Genomic DNA, 18,247 nt, shown 5'->3' on the forward strand with positions numbered 1-18,247 from the left:
CATCTAGGAACTCATTCACAAGGTTAGACTATACCTCGGGTTAAGAACTTAATTCGTTCTGGAGGTCCGTTCTTAACCGGAAACTGTTCTTAACCTGAGGTAACACTTTAGCTAATGGGGCCTCCTGCCGCTGCCGCACGATTTCTGTTCTCATCCTGAAGCAAAGTTCTTAACCCGAGGTACTATTTCTGGATTAGCAGAGTCTGTAACCTGAAGCATCTGTAACCTGAGGTACCACTTTAGAAGGAACCACCAGTGGTGGAACCAGAAAAATAAACTGGAGTGGGGTGGGGTTTAGAATAGCCAAATGGTATTTCTGGGGTGGGAGCATGGAAAAGCTATGTCCCGTGTGATACATTTCTCAGAAAGAAATCATGGTATGTTTCACATCCTAAACGTATTTTCTCTGAAGCGCAGCCACATTGATTTTGATGGAAGTTAACTGTCAAGAAAACATGCTTAGAAGAAAATGCATATTGCTACACTTACGATCCCAGTCTTTCTTCAACATTGTAGGAGTCCGAAACTTTTTGTTCTGTATTGATAGCCACTGTCCGATAGTCAAATTCTGTTTCCTTCTCTTCTAGAAGTTGGTAGGGGAAAAACACATCTGATTATAAGGAGGCCCACGCACTGCAAACATAGTATGGTGAAAGAGCAATTTCTTACCATCATCAGATCCTTCAGCTTCTTCTTCTTCTTCTTTGGGACCTATAACCAAATATAAATGTATATGTCTATAAAGAATGCCTTCTCATGCCATCTTTATTCCCCCCTTTAGGGATTAAAAGTTGAATTCTGTATGTGAGTTCCTCGTCTCTTGACAAGGCTACAGGGATGACATCGGCAACTGGCATGCATGGGCAACTGCCAAGGCCCATTGTTGAATCATGTCCTGCTCCTTTAGGTTATTTAAATTTATTTTTAACTGTGTTTCCTTTCATGTATATGTCCCACTGCAAAATACAGAATTAGGGAGGCATAAATGGACATTCTTCCTCCACTGAAAGAGAGGGGCCATCACAGCATAGGGAAATGGGTACTGCCACCCAGCTGCCACTTTCCGGATTTTCTGTTCCATTCTCTCTTTGAGGGAAAATCTCTACTTATATTGAGTGCATATAAGAGAGGAGAATTCTGATGATCAGTGTGATGTCCCTCCATTGAAATCCTCAATGAACAGAAGCTGGATAAATCCTATGTGCTTAGGAGCTGACGTTAATAATATCATATAGCTCTCAACGATTGCATTGTTATTTTATTCTATTATTTTACTCTAGAATAATATTATGAACTCTTTGTGGTTATGCCGAAGTAAATTAAACCTACAAAGTACTATATATAGAACATACTTAAAAACAGGAAGAGGGAATTGGAACACATAATCCATTCTTCATGGACTAAATGCAAGAAAACTGGGGGAAGGGCCGTCACCTAACTCTCAACTATCTCTCTTTTAAAAACTGAAGCTGAACCTTCCAATGCCATACATGGCTCTTAGGAAAAACCCTATACATCAGTAGCAAGAAATTCACAAGACCCCCCTTTAATTCCACTCTTGGAACATGTGAACGTCTGGGATATGACTTGTGCTATATTTGGCCTGTCTTTTACAGAGGTTGTCTTTAGGAATGGAAAACATTAGGGCAAAATAATACTTATAGTAACTTTCTCGCCTTCAGGGCCTTTCTGTATGAGGAAAGGACTTCCCCTCCCCCAAATTTGGCATCTGTAGCAGCACCATGCTTTCTTCCTCACTAATGGAGACATGTGAAGCAGGGGTGCAGTGAAAGAGAGACTTGTGGTTCATTTCCCCCCCTTTTTTAACTAGTCCAGCAATCTGTGCTCAGGAAGGCAAGAGCAAGAACCTCCAGAAAAGGAGGGGTGAATAGGAAGGCCTGTTAAAATGGCTTGTAGGACAGTTGAAGGAAGAGGTAGCCCTACTAGTGTTAATCTGTTATTGTAAAGGGCAGCATGAGTACTGAATAAAACAACTCATAGCATGCACACGATACCCTTTCTTTCCCTCAAATAATTCTGGTCACTGTAGTTAACCCCTCATAGAGTTACATTTCCCGGAAACCCTTGCCAAACCAAAGAGTCCAGAATTCCTTGAGGGAAAGAATGTGCTTCAAATTTATTTTGAGGGTATAGTGTGCACACAGCCTCTAGATTGGTAGCCATGTTAGCCTGTTGCAGTTGATTCTTTGCTGTGATTTCTGACACCTTAAAAGCTATCGTTTTATTGTACCACAAGCTTCTGGGAACCAGAGACAATCATGAAATGGCCTAGAAAAGCTTGCGCCACCGTGATTTTTAATGTGTGGCCAATCAGCCTTAGAGCCCCATCTGCAACAGGAGATAATAATTCTGACTCACCTTTACATGATGGTTGTAAGGATAAAAGGGTACCAGAATTACAGAACGGCCTCACAAGAGAAACATGCCTGGCTCAGTCACTATCCCCCCACTCCAAGCTACATGTGGAGCTTGTGGCTGAGCTAGGATCTGAACCAGGAATTTCCAGGTCACAGTTCATGGTTCATCTGCCCTTCTGTAATACACCATTACAGCAACAATAGGATGTCAGAAACTGGGATTCAATTAGAATACATACCTCCAAGACAGAGTGGAATTCAATGTTATGCGAAACATTGCTGCTTGCCAGATAGAACTATCTCCCTTTTCCTCCCCCTGCCCCACCCTGTGTGCTGTTCTGAGGGTTTTCCTGATCCTCCCAAGCAGATCTGGAGAGGGCATGTGGGGGAGGAGGGAGGGGAAGTCCTGTTATACTAAAAGGACTCGTTGCACTGGCTTCCACTACCACAAGAACTGGTAAATCTGGCCTGCAAGCTTTTCCCCTCTTTTTGGTAAACAGTCTTTCCAAAACGCCGAAGCTGATTATGAAATATTCTCATACATATACATGCACACTCACTTTTTCAATTCTTTGAATCCTACGTTTTATAAGGCCACCCAGATCTTCTAACCAACTGGACCATGGGGAGATGCAAGAGCATAAATACTCAGTTATCTTGTGTGTACTATCCAGTCTGGCACCCAGTCCCCAGATTAAGAAGAAAAAGGTGATCTACACATAAAAGCTGCCAAAGTAAAAACCAAATGGTATATACTATCATAATTAAACATAAATTTCAAGTGACAACAAACTTACCTTCTTGCTTGTCTCCCACTTTTACTAGCTCAGATTCATGACTTGGCTCACTTATCCCATACACGTTAGCAGCTCGCACCCTGAATTTGTACTCCCTGTCAGCCAGCAGGTCCTGGACATTGTAAGAAGTGCTGCGGCATGTAGTGAGATCAGTCCATTTCTTGTCCGCTGTATTCCAGATTTCCACAGTGTAGGACTGCACTGCGCTTCCACCATCGTATGAAGAACCGTACCATGAGAGGGTGAGGGAAGAACTCCTTATGTCTGAAGCACAAGGCGTTCCTGCTGGAGGATCAGGTTTATCTACAGATATGAGGGGGAAACACATAAAAATGTGTTATATGCCGACAAAGACATTCTCCCATTTCTCTCTCTTACAGACAGGCACTGACTCCGCAAGTGGACTCTGAGAACTCCTGCTGATTACCCTGCTTCACATGCTCTATGTGAGAGATGGGAAAGCTGTGGCCCTCCAAATGTTGTTGAACTCTGATTCCCACAAGCCTCAGTCAACATGGGAGGCATGCTCCCCTACCAACAATCTGGAGGACCACCGCTTCCCCACCCCTGCTTTGTACACATCTTGCAGCCATCATATAGGGCAACAAACACCAGGGTATGGTATGGGTTAAGAATTTATAGCTGGACCTGAAAATTATAGCTTTGTTAGCCTAATCCTTCACCCATCACTAATTTGAACCATGGATCCAACAGCACTATTTGCTACCTGGCACTTCTCGTTGGTCATCCTGGTTTAGAAGGCAGCAAGAGCCAGTAGCAGAAAGTGTTTTGTCTTCCTGGGTACAGAACTCTTACTGCTATAGGGCTAGCATGCTACATTAATATATATGCTGCATACAGAGATCATGCCGCACTATGTTGCTTTAAGTCTGGCTTTTCTAGCCTAGCCAGTGCCAACTTCTGTGTGTAAAGGTACAGAGATTTAAGATTGCTAGGCAAAAGCTTTTCCCCACAGCAGACCATACAGGCAACAATGAATACATTAGCTAAACAGAGTTGTTGTCGCTATACAAAGGTCCCCAAGAGCAGGAGCCAACATTGTACAACAGAGCTGAAATAATGCCAGTATTATGTTTTTAGAAGCCCAGGTATTCAGACACCTAAGGTCCTGGAACAATAGTCTACTCTTTGATGATTACTGTAATTCACAACTCACCTACACTAGAAAACATTTAATAAGTTTAATGGGAATACGCTAGAATAATTCACGTAATAGATTGTCTTGTTTCTCCTGAGGTTCAAAAAGGTATATTTGGCTTTTCTCTAAACAGCCTTTGCCAACCTGGCGCCCTTCAACTTCATACATCTCCCATCAACCCCAATCAGCACATCTTGAGGGCACCGAGTTGGTGAATTCAAAACTAATTCTAACATTGCATATGGATGCTATATGCCTCAGAAGAATCTTTTCTCAGAACTGATCTTAAAAAATAAGGGTCAGAATCCACTGCTTGCCACACAGTCCATTGAGTTCAATGAAATAAACCATTTATGACTGAACCGAAGGGACAACAATAATTATAAAGTTGAAAGACAAAGTAAAAACAGTGAGGAAAGGTAAAAGGAGAGAATATAGACAGTAACTCTGAAGGGGGATAAAAACTGAAGTAGTAGACAGATGCACACTGGAAAGTAATGAGGCAAACACAGGAAAAATAATTTAAGATCAGGACATATCCATTAGTCAAGTATGTGAGCAGTAAAGATCACCCAGAGATGGAAGGGCAACCTATCACGATGCCAAACTTCCTTTTTGTAAAAACAACAACTAAGAGTTTTTTCCAAAAACAGAAAAAGATGTTTGCATATTTGTGGGAAAGCCTCTATTTCACTAGTGCTGAACACAACAATCCTAAACATATTTACTAAGTAATGGCTCAGTTGCACAGTCTCTTGAGCCAATAGCAGCAGTTATTCTTTTTAATTGGACTTGTAACTGCATTGTTATGTGTTGAAATGGCTGTGTAGAAGCTAGCTGCTGATGGCTGCATGCTATAAACACATCAGTTTTTTGAACATCACCACAACATTACAGCTTTACTAGCAAAGGTAATTCTGCTTAAAAGAAAAGAAAGAAAATGCAGCAGCTGCTCAGCTCAGTGGATAGCAGCAAGCAGGCCAAGCCAATATAGGATTCTTAAAACATGGGGTAGAGGTTTATCAATGTCTACTAGTCATGGCAATGCCCAAGTTCAGAAGCAGTATATCACATATCACAAAGCAGAATTGAATAGAGGTGGACTCTCCTTCCTTGTGAGATTTTAAGCAGAGGTTGGATGGCCACGGGGTTGGACTACTTGACCCTTGGGATCCCTTCCAACTCTATAATTCTATGATTCTATGTTCTTATGTGTAGTGATCAGGTGGGATTGCTATGAGGAATTATAACAAATATAGAGTAAGCCATCTGTGTCAGCAGTGAAAGCATTGCGTTGACTGGGTTTAAACTATTTGGATATGATTTTTGATCAATCCACACCTCTGCATCCCTGTTCCATTTCTTTTTCTTCACAAGTCACATACCCGCGTAGAAAGGCAGGCATCCTGAGTCATCAAAGACAGTGGGCAGTTTCTTTGATGTAGCTTTTCTGGTATGTGAGTCCCAAGATGTTAATCATAGGGCCAGGAAACAGATCTCACATGAAGGTGATAATGATCGCTGTCCTCCTGGCCATCCTTCTTATCATGTATATTGCTTGTTTATCACCTCCAGGGTTGCCAAATGCTCTCCTTTGTAGTTCTGTTCTTTGTTTACCCCAGAAATCTGTGTGCTTAATTAGTTTTGGTAGTTTAACTTTCTCCCCATGTGGGGTTTGTTGAAATGCTTAGAAGAAATCTGATTGGTTCTTACGAACACTCTGTAAAAAGTTCTTTTGTGAATAAAACGACCTGGGCTGAGGGTCTGGAGGGAGAGAGAGCCTATTATACGCACCCTTCCCAGAGTCTTGCTGGTTCAAGCCTTTGTGTGTATTCTTATTAATCAGAGTTCAATCCTTCCTTTACTTTGGGAATGCCTCTTTATGTAACACCAGCTGTTGGGAGCAACAACAATGCAGGGCTATTGACTTTATAACCTGCTTGTGGGTTTCGTAACCTGCTTGTGCCACTGTGGGAAGCAGAATGCTAGACTTGATGGCCCATTTGTTTGATCCAGCACTCTGGCTATTGTGCTCTTATGACGTCAGTGGAACTGGCTCCAAATACAGCTGGTGCATATTGATGTCAAAACAGACAAGTTATGTTATTGTTAAGTAAAAGAAAGACAGAGGTTGGATCTAGACACATTTAAAAAAGCATTACAGGAAAACGCATTCTTAACCTCATAATGGAAAATCAAATTGACGAAGGCTCAAACAGCACCATCTGGTGTTGCATGTTTATAACACAGTTATAACAATATACCGGTAATTGCCTGAATGTAGCTGAGTCCAGAGACTGAACATGTGCAATCAAAAGTGGTATTTGTTTATTTGATTTTGTAACAAGAAACTCTATAAATATTATACAAAAACCTATTTTGGGGTAGGTTTTTGATATAAGTAAATGTTGTTTATGTAGATATAATTTAATTTTAATAGTAACAACAATGGAAATTTTGTTTTGGATAAAATCTGATACATCTTTGATCTCATGGATAATTTCGTATTTGCTTAGAACCTTATGGTCCAACTTTTCATTTTCAACATGCAGAGTCTTTCAAAGTCTCTTTCTCAGCATCTGAGCAGGGAGGGCAACACTGTAGGCCAAAGTGTAGGCATTCAGCAGAGACTTGTGTGTGGGAACCTGGCTCCCTCTTGACAATCTAAAAAGCAGTTGAGAGAGGGCATTGTGCTTTTGACCAAAAATAATGTATGTCCCACTAACTATTCCTGCAATCACATTTCATAACAACTTCAAGTACAGGGACAAATCATTACATCTGGAAACACTGCAAGCAAATGGATGTATTATGGCCGCTATTATTGTGACTAATTTGTATTGCGGTTGAGTACTAACAGACTTGAAACAACCAGTGGATCTCTGCCTTCTGCTGAAAGAGAACGGATGTTTACTTATTCTTCGGTATGAACTGATTAGATATGTAGGACTAAGATCCAAGATCAACTTTTGAATTTAAAGCTATATTTAAGTAGTCTTGTACCGTCCTATTAATATGCACCACATTGTTACCTCTATTTAATATAGAGCACAAAGCCTCAGCACCAAGTAAAATTATCCAGATGCAGATGATAAAATGTTTTTAAGATGTTTTTCTTTATAGAACTATGAGGCAGGTGTGTGTGTGTGTGTGTGTCTGTGGAGTGTATACATGCACAGGCCTTTCACTGTAGTCTTGTATATCACATGGAACTTGGTGTTTAAAGCCCCAAACAGCCTTGGTCCTGTATACCTGAAGGAGCGTCTCCACCCCCATTGTTCAGCCCAGACACTGAGGTCCAGCGCCGAGGGCCTTCTAGCAGTTCTCTCGCTGTGAGAAGTGAGGTTACAGAGAATCAGGCAGAGGGCCTTCTCGGTAGTGGAGCCTGCCCTGTGGAATGCCCTTCCGGCAGATGTCAAGGCAATAAGCAACTATCTTACTTTTAAAAGACATCTGAAGGTGGCCCTGTTTAGGGAAGTTTTTAATGTTTGATACTGTATTGTTTTTTTTTAATATTCGGTTGGAAGCCAGCCAGAGTGGCTGGGGAAACCCAGCCAGATGGGCGGGGTATAAATAATAAATTATTATGATTATTATAAATTACCGTATTTTTCGCCCCATAGGGCGCACCGGCCCACAGGGTGCAGCTAGTTCTTTTTTGGGGGGGGAATAAAGAAAAAAAAAATATTTTCTCCCCAGGCGCAGGGCTGAGGAAGCCCGAGCTTCCCCGACCCCAGCCTCCAGAACAGGCTGCTATCCGCAAGCCTAGGGAGCCCAGCGGGAAGTCGCGCAGGTCTCCCCAGGCTTGTGGATATCTGCCCAAAGCCCGGGGCGCGCTACTCAGTGCGCCCCAGGCTTCGGGATGCAGGCAGCTCTCCGCAAGCGTTGGGAAACTGGCGCGACTTCCTGCCGGGTTCCCATGGCTTGCGGAGAGCTCCCCGAAGCCTGGGGGCGCTCCGCTGCGCTCCCCAGGTTTCGGGCTGCAGGCTGCTGTCCGCAAGCCTTGAGAGCCTGGCGGGAACTCCTGCAGGCTCCCAAGGCTTGTGGATAGCTTCCTGAAGCCAGGAGAGCGAGAGGGGTCGGTGTGCACCGACCCCTCTCGCTCTCCAGGCTTCAGCGAAAGCCTGCATTCGCCCCATAGGACGCAGACACATTTCCCTTTTATTTTTGGAGGGGGAAAAGTGCGTCCTATAGGGCAAAAAATACGGTGTAAAAGACTAGGTGTGAACTAACACACTCTCTCTCTCTGCTGTACCAGTTTCATATGTGCAGGGATCATTGGATCAGAGGGCACTTTCAAAGCATCTATGTGCAAGTTTCATGAGTGCTGTACTGAATGCTTCTTTGCATGCTTACACTGGCTCGGATAAAATGAAATGCTTCTTACAGGGATCCTCAGATACCGTTTGGGAGATAAGAGACATACAAGTTATTTAATAATACAGCTAGTGGGATTTCTTTCCTATATCTTCACTTTGTAACTTAGAAGCTATTGCTTCTTTGGCTTACAGCTTCCCAAGTCCCAACTGCCATGATTGCTGACTGGGTGTCTTCCACTCGGGGACTCTGTATCAGGAGGTAAGTTTTGCTTCAGAAAGGAAGCACCACACTCAAGGTAGTCCTCTTTAGATACCTTGGCTACTTTAATTTGAGTTATCATATTACCATTCCACACTATTATTAGCTATTGTGATATTTGCCTGCCAGATGAAGAGCAGACATAAAGCAACAATTAATTCCTTTCCATGGGCTAGGCTGTTTAGCCACAGAAGGTATTTAATATACTGCTAAAGCCTGCTGGATGATGTCCATGCCGACATTGCTGGCAAAGACTGCACTTGAGATTCATCTGCGGGAGAAAAATGAAACCATAAAAGGCCATAACTGAACTCTATGTTACCGCTCTCAGGGTGTGTGTGTGTGTGTGTGACTGTAAACTGCTCTGCTTTCATTAGAAAAAAAGTACCATGCAGCTTATATTTCCAAGGGGGGAAATGGGCTGTAATTTAAAAGCATTATTCTGTATAGATGTTGATGAATTCTATCTTTAGCATAAACATGGGAAGGGGGAAAGGGCAACTCTCTTTTTTTAAAAAAAAGCACTTAAGATCCATCTTTACATAGCTATCAAGTTCTTCAGTGAAAAGAACTTTCCCCTCATAAAACAACAGTTTCTCTCAATATACTGACTTCAATGAACTTCCACTTTTAATCCTCCATGAGAGCTTCTGTGTGTCATTTCAATACACCACAGTGATCGTGCTGCTTGTGTTGTTGCTTCTAGAACTTACAGGCTCTGCTTTTTCCCACAACCAGGAGTAGATTGTGCCCATAAGCTCTTCTGCACAACAATGAGTGCTATAGACTTCATCTTTTTATATAGAAGCTTATATTTTCGGGATTGTATATGCTAATTGCCTTCTGGGTTCTGTATAAGGCTGTGGTGTGTATATCTGCCTTTATGGGGGAGGGGGGAAGTAGCACTTAGGAGTAAAATACTTTAAGACCCTAAATATGATTTGGCCATACATGTATCAGTTAAGGTAGGGGTAGGCAACCTAAGGCTCATGGGCCGGATGCAGCCCAATTGCCTTCTCAATCTGGCCTGTGGATGGTCCGAGAATCAGCGTGTTTTTACATGAGTAGAATGTGTCCTTTTAATTAAAATGCATCTCTGGGTTATTTGTGGGGCCTGCCTGGTGTTTTTACATGAGTAGAATGTGTGCTTTTATTTAAAAAATCTACTCGTCTGTTCAAAGCGGAAAATTAGGTTTTTTAATGTCAGTTGAAAGACATACATATGTTAGCTGTAGCACTGGTGAGGATTTGGTTAACATATCTTCCTCTATGCAAGTACAGAGATAAAAGTTAATTTGAGGCTATTTAGCAACTGATGGACTATATGCAACTGGCGGAGATGACTGGCAGAATCCGAGACCTGGGAGAAGAAAGGATTGAAGAGGATTGGAAGAAATTCAAGATTTATCTACAGAAATATTGTGATTTAGTGGAATGTTAAGAAGGATGCTTGGTTATAAATAATTGGCCATCACTAAAATAGATTAGGAATTGGTGATAAGAGAGATTAAGAAAAACAATTTTGCAGGAGAATTATTTTATTGTATTTAAGCAAGTGGTTACAGATTTGGAAATAAGATGATAACTTGCTGGACAAAAATTTATTAATGATGTAAGTGGGAGCGGGAGACGTGAGGAAGTTCAAGGATATTATGGAATTTTGTTAAAACATGTTTATTATTACTGTATTCTCTTATTCAAAAACCCTAATAAATATTTATATATATAAAAAAAATTTGAGGCTATTTAACCCACCTGTATTTGTTACCACAGTAAGAACTGGTAATTAAGAACTGGTAATATCCCCATAAGACATATTGTGGTTCGAGGACCCGACCCCCGCAATGTGGAAAGAATACATACGGACACGTGATATAAGGTTAATGGGCAAGGAAAGGCCACAACTTTATTGATTACAGCAGTGAAAAGGTATTGGCTTAGGCCAGGGGTCGGCAACCTGCGGCTCCGGAGCCGCATGCGGCTCTTTAACGCCTTTGCCGCGGCTCCGGGGCGGAGGCGAGGGGAGGAGGCGCATTTTCTGCAAAGCCATTTCCAAGCTAGAGAGGAGAGGGGGTTGCGAGCTAACCCCTCCCAGACTCCACTCGCGGGGGCTGGCCTTTTGCCCCCGCGAGAACAGGGGAATCCCCGGGCGTGCCTGCAACCCTGCCCGCCAATCGGCGTGGCCGGGGAGGCGTGGCCTAGCCCATTTAAGGCCAGGCACGACTGGGGACCGCCCTCTTTGCCCCGTTCCAGCTCGCACCCTCTCCCTTCCTTCCCCTCGCGGTGTGTGGGATTCCACTCCTGGCAGTCCTTCTCTGCCGTCCTCGCTGCTTTCCTCCCCCCCCCCCCGCTTTTCTCCCTCTCTAGCCTCCTCTAGGCGTGGGTTGAATCTGCGGCGTCCATTTCTTTAAAGGGCACTGATAAGGGAAAATCGTCGGCGCCATCTTTGTGGGCGCACGTGGGAGTCGCGGGAGCGGCCATTTTGGTTGAGGGCTGTAAGCAGGCTGCATTGAAAGGGGGCATGTAAGCTGGTCACTGTTTTGAAGGGGAGTGAAGAACACACACTCAAAAAAAGGTAACTTGTTAATTTAACGTTTATTTCTATGAGGAGGAGTAATTCTGAGGGGTCAAACAAAAAAATAATAATAAAGTGTCAAAAAAGTTATTTTAAAATGACGAGGATGACATTGGGCCCCCATTATTAATTATTATTTACATCAGGCACTGATTATGATTTATGGTACACTGGGGCCCTGATTAATTTTCTATGGCATTTTGGGGCATTGATTATTGGGCATAGCAAATTTTGCTATGGGGCCCTCTGATTTCTAATTACGTCCCTCTTTTGGACCCCCGGTAGGCCAGCCATGGATAAAGGCAAGAAAAGAAAAATTTCTGAAGAAAACAGAATGTTTAATGATACATGGACAGAATCATTTGCCTTCTCTACTGACAAGACTGGTTTACCAGTATGCTTAATATGTGGTGAGAAATTTGCAAACAACAAAAAGTCAAATATTGCAAGACATTTCCAGAATAAACACGCAGCCTTTGCTGAAAAATATCCAGATGGAGATGAGAGACGAAAAGCCATTGCAGAACTTATGAGGAAGGTTGATAGGAGCAAAAATAATTTCAAGAATTGGGTGAAGTCTGCAAATTCCACAACATATGCTAGTTTTGTAGCCGCTCAGGAAATAGTCAAGCACGGGAAGCCGTTCACAGTGTTATATTTGTTTTAAATGTCGCAATGGTTTTGCGGCTCCCAGTTGTTGTTTTTTCTTCGGAAACGGGTCCAAGTGGCTATTTTTGTCTTAAAGGTTGCAGACCCCTGGCTTAGGCATTGGATTTGAACAAGTGGGTTTATTCACCAGTAGGTGGAGCCAGTTGATGCCGATCCAACTATAGGCTCACCCCTAATGTCACCGAGGGTCGTGCCATGGCCTCCCGCCAAGCAGGCATCGGACAGAATACACGACCGCCAGATTCCTTTAACGGAATACCCCTAAAAATTGAAGGCATAGGCGATGGCCACACCTAGCTCTTCGACACAGCACAACACATTATTCCAATGCCTAACCTACCCACCAATACCACAAAAAGTTGTGACGATTGCTACGAGGTAGGCAAAAAAACCAAAAAGGCCTAATGCCAAATGGAAAAACTCCTACCAGGCCCCCTAGACAACCAGGGCGACCAACCTAAGGTCCATAGCAAGGCCAGTGACCTAAGCCCTAACTAAAAGGGAGTGGAGGGTGGGTGACTCGTGGTGAGAGGACGAAGAATGAGGCCGGGCGAAGGCTGCCGCCGCAGCAAAAGGCTGCTGAACACGCCCCCCTCAGGCACTTGGTTGGATGCCTGCTGAGGGGCGTGGGCGCCAGCCAGGTGAGGTGAAGGCAGGGGGCTAACGCCCCCTGCTAGGGGCGGAGCTCGGGCTCCCACCCACAACCACTCCCCTCTCTTGCAGGGAGGAGAGTCTTTATTAGACCTTCAAAGGCTTTGGTGTGCATTGGAAAGAGAAGCACCTAATATTATGAGATGATGTTAACTGGTCTTCTCTCAAGATGACTGCTTAGGCGATTGCCTGATCGCAGCAATTGCTTACATTTAGTCTTTTAAAGCAGGGATTCCCTAATAAGAGTGATCTCATGCACAGATTCAACAGTGTATTATTATCTACTGATTCTAAACGAAGGCTTGAACTTTCCCTGGCATGCTAAATGTATCTCTTTCCCCAACAGAAGGACTTTCCACTATACCTATATGTAGCTCTCATACTGCTAATTTTTAGGTTAAAGAACCCAGGTGACATGCATTTAGATCCTAGTGGGTATAGAAAATATATCCTGAAAACAACTCACATTTATGACCCTTTCCAGAGCAGGTTTTTGACTGCCAAGAATGAGGTAAAAATCAGAGCCTTTAACTAGACAAATGTCTTTACAATATCAGACCTAGTGCTATCAATCATTAATTATCAAGATTACAATTTGTATTACTCAATTATAAGTGACCTTACAAATTATTGAAGGAAGAATATATTTCTTCTCATTTTCACCACTGAGAATAGGGAATAAATTTTGTTCAGTTCACATTTTAAAACAAACCTGCTCAATTCACATTTCTTGAAACGCGCAAACTGAAACTCAGTTATCTCACAATATTTACACTTCTCTCAATTCTGTGATGCAGTTCTCCAACCAAAAAAGGACACAAACTAGGGAATAAACTGATTCCAAAAATATGGAAAATAATCATTCATTGTTTTCCTCCATAATTAATTGCATTGATTCAAGTTTGAGGAGCCCAGGTCACTTATCAACATCAACTACAAAAATAATAATCCAGTTTACTTACCTACAATGGTGAGGTTAACCTGGGCTTGTCTGCTGCCCAGTTTGTTTTCTACTACTAAAGTATAACATCCACAATGTTCCTGCTTAGTGGAGGAGATAGTTAGCTTACTGGTGTTCTCAGCATTCTCAATTTTGATGTGTTCACTCTCTTGGATCTGCCAAATTAAAGAGATAGGTTAAGGCAGGTATTTTGAAAATATAATTTAAAGTCAATTTAAGGAATTGCCAAACACTAAAGAAGTGGGACATGTATGTTTGGCAGGACTCATCAATCTGTCTTATCCCTTGATATCACCCTTCTGTTTGCTCTCTTAGACCCCTTTCTAGTTGCCTAGGTCACCAGTCAAGCAGTTCCTATAATACTGTATGTTCTAAGTAATAAAACTGTGCAAAATTATTTATTGTGTAAAATGGTTATTTCAGTCATCAAAGTGGGTACATGCAAAACATTGTACCCATTTTACAGAAATGAACAAACAGCAAGACTGGCCACGAATTTCTTCAAATCTCTACAGGGCTATCACATGGAACACGGAGCAAGCTTGGTTTCTTCTGCTCTGGAGGCTAAGACCTGAACCAATGGATTCAAGTTACAAGAACAGAGAGTCCAACTAAACACCAGGAAGAACTTTCTGACAGTAAGAGCTGTTCTGCAATGGAATGAGCTCCCTTGGAAGGTGAGGAACTCTCCTTCATTGGAGGTTTTTAAAGAGAGATTGTATAGCTGTCTGTCATGGATGTTTTAGTTGAGATCCCTGCATAGCAGGGGGTTGGACTAGATGACCCTCAGGATCCCTTCCAACTCTACAATTCTATGAAGCTAAGATGAGAATCATGGTCAAAAACGTCAAGAATACTTAGAACTTGATTTTCATGAAGTTTAGTCAATAAGGGCAAGCAAGAGGTTAGATACTTAATTTTTTTTAAGCAGCACAGTCTGTTCTAAATATGAGAATAGATAATAGCGCCAGTGTCCTCCCCTCCACTTCCTGTTAGATAAGAGTTGCTCCAGCTCATCCAGAGTTTCATTAAAAATGAAGGCTATTTAGTTTGGCATGTCCTGCTGTACATTTTGAGACAACAAAAAAATCATGAAGGTCTTAGTAACAAAGTCTATTCTGGCAAAGGACTGCAAAAGCTAGCTTCCTGTAGCTGATCCTGTAGGAGTAGTAATAAATTCACAAGATCTCAGGAGGATTTCAGTTCTCAACAGGCTTTGTTTTGTCTTTATCACATTTTTTTAACTAGTGTTCGGCAAACCTCAACGTGAAGTTCAGACTCCTTTAGTTCTGTGCAATGGAAGAAATATAAACATGTGAATCACACACCATTCTTGGAATTGTTATCAAGAAATTGTACAATCTAGATAATAATTTTTTTATGTGATAAATTTGTCACCAAAGGATTCCCTCGGTCCACATGATTGTATTATGGACACAGTCATCTATGGAATTTAGCTACATCTGGTATGATCAGCAAAACATAGAAAATCTTGAAAAGGTATTGAGTGAGCCAGGAATTCAAGGTGGTGATCATTCCACTTAACAGAACAGATTATTGGGGTATCAAGCCTAACAGAAGTATTATGGTTACATAGACTATACCAGAAATGATAGATTGGTACAACTGTCTGCCACTGGAGTCCTAGGTCTCAACGTGAAATATCCCCAAGCAGCAGGCATCTTGGTTTATTGCTGCCCAGGAATTGGCACTAGGCTGGCTACTTATGAATTACCAAAAGGAGAGGCAATGCTTCAACAAAAATTAAAACAATAGATGGCAGAGATGTTCATATTTGCATATGCGTATGTATGCAAATTCAGAAATACCTTTGTCAGGAGCTGCTGGCAAAGCAGCTTACTGATCATACTGTCGGCTCAGTGGTCAGCTGTGGACATGAGCCAGCTGTGGACATGAGCCAAAATGGCCAAAAGAGAGTCAGCAAAAACCTCTGTTCCTGCATAATATGTTGTCCACATGCTGTTATGAGCAATTTCAAGGTTCCTTCTCTTACTTTTTATCACTGTTTTTTTTTTAACCTTTAAATTGACATTGGACCAGACAGCTATTCAAATAGAGGACTGCTCTCTGTAAAGTAGGACAAGCGGCCATCCTCTTTTATAGAAGGGACTTAGAGCTACCTCTTGATTGGGAATATTTATATCCTGCCTTTCTAGTTGATAACTGAACAACTGAAGGTGGCTAAGAAACAAAAATTTAAAATGGCATTCATAAAACAGATTTTAAAAGCTAACAAATGAGAAGCAAGTACCGGTAAATCACCATCATAAAATGTCCCTGCCAGAAAGAACACTCAGCTCCAGCCGTCCGTTGCCCTGGGACTGCAGAAACAAGCGAAAAGGACACTCTGGCTCCATCCGTCAGCCAAAGGGAACAAAAGCCACCAACCACTGTCCAAGCAGAAACACCAGCCTGGCTCAAACTTGATACAGCTTGCCACATCATTCTGGCCTTGATGGACTGATCTCTCTCTTCTACCTTTTCTTCCATTCCCCTTCCCTTGTGTGCTTTGTTTAGTTTGTTAAGACTGAAGACAGAGTCTCTCTCTCTCTCTCTCTTTACTTTTGAGCTTCTTAGGGAGACAATACTTGGCTGTAAAATGGGATAAAAATAAAGGAAAGAGACCCACAAAAGCTGTCTAGAAACCATTTGTATTATTCCTACCTCTAACTAAACTCTGTTTGGGTGTGATCTCCACAAAGAAAAAAAAAGGTATACAACCTTTTCCCATAGAACACAAGTTATGCAGTGGTACGAAAGCATAACTAATATCCAAGCACTTACCCTTCTGCTCAAATGGCACAAGCATGTGGGGCAACTGGATTAACACTGATCTAAAAATAATAATGTATAACCCCTCCAGGGCAATTACAAGGGATTTTTCTAGATTCCAAAATGGTACTAAAGAAAGGGGCAGAAGAAGGAAATGAAGACGTATTCGTTGAAAATAATGGAATTCATAAGAAAAACACAGACCAATGAAACTACAAAAATGTAAGAGTGAGAGAGGTTAATGACAAGAAAACCTCAGAGTGTAGCAGACATCTCTCTCTGATCCTAAAAGTGAAATAATAACGAGTCTAATCATATCCCTGGCTTTTCAGTCAGCACCCTGAGGCAAAGCAACAGCTATCCGTAAGCCAAGATCTGAATACTATATTTGGCTGCCTCCACACAAGCTGAGATGGGACAAAAAAGCATATCTGGGGGATCTCTCAAGAGCAGTGTAGGGAGGAGAAGATCAGTAGAATTTATTTATTTGCATAAGATAACATACTATTACTGCTATGTTTGCCTCATGGAGGCAAACGCCATCCACAAGCAATTACTTTGCTAAATGCATCACTTGTAATTTCATGAATGCTTATGAAATATTAAATAGCATGCATAGTGTGTGATCAGGACTGTATTGTGCTGGGAGAGGGGATTTAACCACCCCACTCTCCTTGGTAGCTGTAGTCCCAACAAAATCAGACACACAAAACCTGCTCGCTGTTCCAGGAAAGAAGTTCCCATTGTAGTAACTTTCTTCCTGAACTAATAGCAGCATGGGAGGAGAATGTTTTTGCTGGGACTGAAACTTCTGGACAGCGGAAGTTCAATCTCCTCTCCTAGCAAACGATGGCCCTAATCTTCATGTGGAGGGGGGGGGGCTACCTACCACTGACCATTTAAAAAAGAATCACTACCTTAAGTGATGCATTTAGCACTGTGTGTAGCTCAGCCCTTACTTTCAAGGAAACAGCAAGTCATTATTGAACTACACATTTGCCATGGTGTCTGTTTTACCACCACATTTAGTTAGGACTTTTCAGTAATATTCAGCATGGACAAACGTGCCACAGAGTTATCATTACTAGATTTCATAGGATAAAAAGCTTCTTGCTCCAGCTGATGTAGATGCAAGTTGCTGTGTAGGAAAATAGCTGACATTTGGCTGCATGTGCAACATATGATTCTGGGCGAACATGAATACTTCATATATTTTTTTCAGATTATTTTCAGATACCACCTTCTATCATGCAACCTATGAACAACAGAACAGCAACAAAGATAGTGTTACCTGTTTCCGAAATTTCATCCAGGTACAGGTTAAGGGCAGAGTTCCTGCAACTTTGCACAATAGCTCCACCGATTCACCAGCCCGAACTTTTTGGTCTTCTGGGAACTGAACAATCTGGGGGGGAAGAGCTGGCAAAAAGGGTGGATTTATTTAGAGGTAGCGTTCTCACTGGAGTAAGTTCTTGGCTCTGAGTTTAGGAAGCTAACAAGGCATTAAAAGTGTGCCTACATCTATGTGGCTCTCCTTTCCTCCATTTTTCACTGAAGCAGGGCTGCTTCTTGGGCTGACGGACAGACTTTTCAAAGTTATCATGTCAATGCATCCAGATGGGTAAGTTAACCTATTCCCATTTATCTAACCATTTTTTCAAAGCTTCAACTGTGAAAAGAGCCCAG

General features: G+C 42.2%; 1 protein-coding gene and 1 long non-coding RNA gene across 8 annotated transcripts in view; one reads left to right on the plus strand and one right to left on the minus strand.

The window, feature by feature from the left end:
- Window positions 1-18,247, minus strand: part of MYLK (myosin light chain kinase) — a 184,857-nt gene that overhangs the window by 19,397 nt on the left and 147,213 nt on the right. For 6 of the 7 annotated variants that reach the window (XM_081924640.1, XM_081924641.1, XM_081924638.1 and 3 more), the window contains 5 exons: window positions 17,853-17,980; window positions 13,770-13,923; window positions 3,176-3,478; window positions 670-711; window positions 490-583 (listed from right to left, as the gene is read on the minus strand). In XM_081924640.1, coding sequence (XP_081780766.1) covers window positions 490-583; window positions 670-711; window positions 3,176-3,478; window positions 13,770-13,923; window positions 17,853-17,980 — 721 coding nt within the window. The remainder of the gene's footprint in view (window positions 1-489; window positions 584-669; window positions 712-3,175; window positions 3,479-13,769; window positions 13,924-17,852; window positions 17,981-18,247) is intronic. The other variant, XM_081924639.1, reaches the window with a different exon arrangement.
- Window positions 11,222-12,122, plus strand: LOC309376903. Its single transcript, XR_014171327.1, has 2 exons — window positions 11,222-11,487; window positions 11,773-12,122. It is a non-coding gene; the product is annotated as an uncharacterized lncRNA (long non-coding RNA).

The sequence above is a fragment of the Podarcis melisellensis genome, assembly GCF_964234715.1.
Source record: "Podarcis melisellensis genome assembly, chromosome: 1".
NCBI lineage: Eukaryota > Metazoa > Chordata > Lepidosauria > Squamata > Lacertidae > Podarcis > Podarcis melisellensis.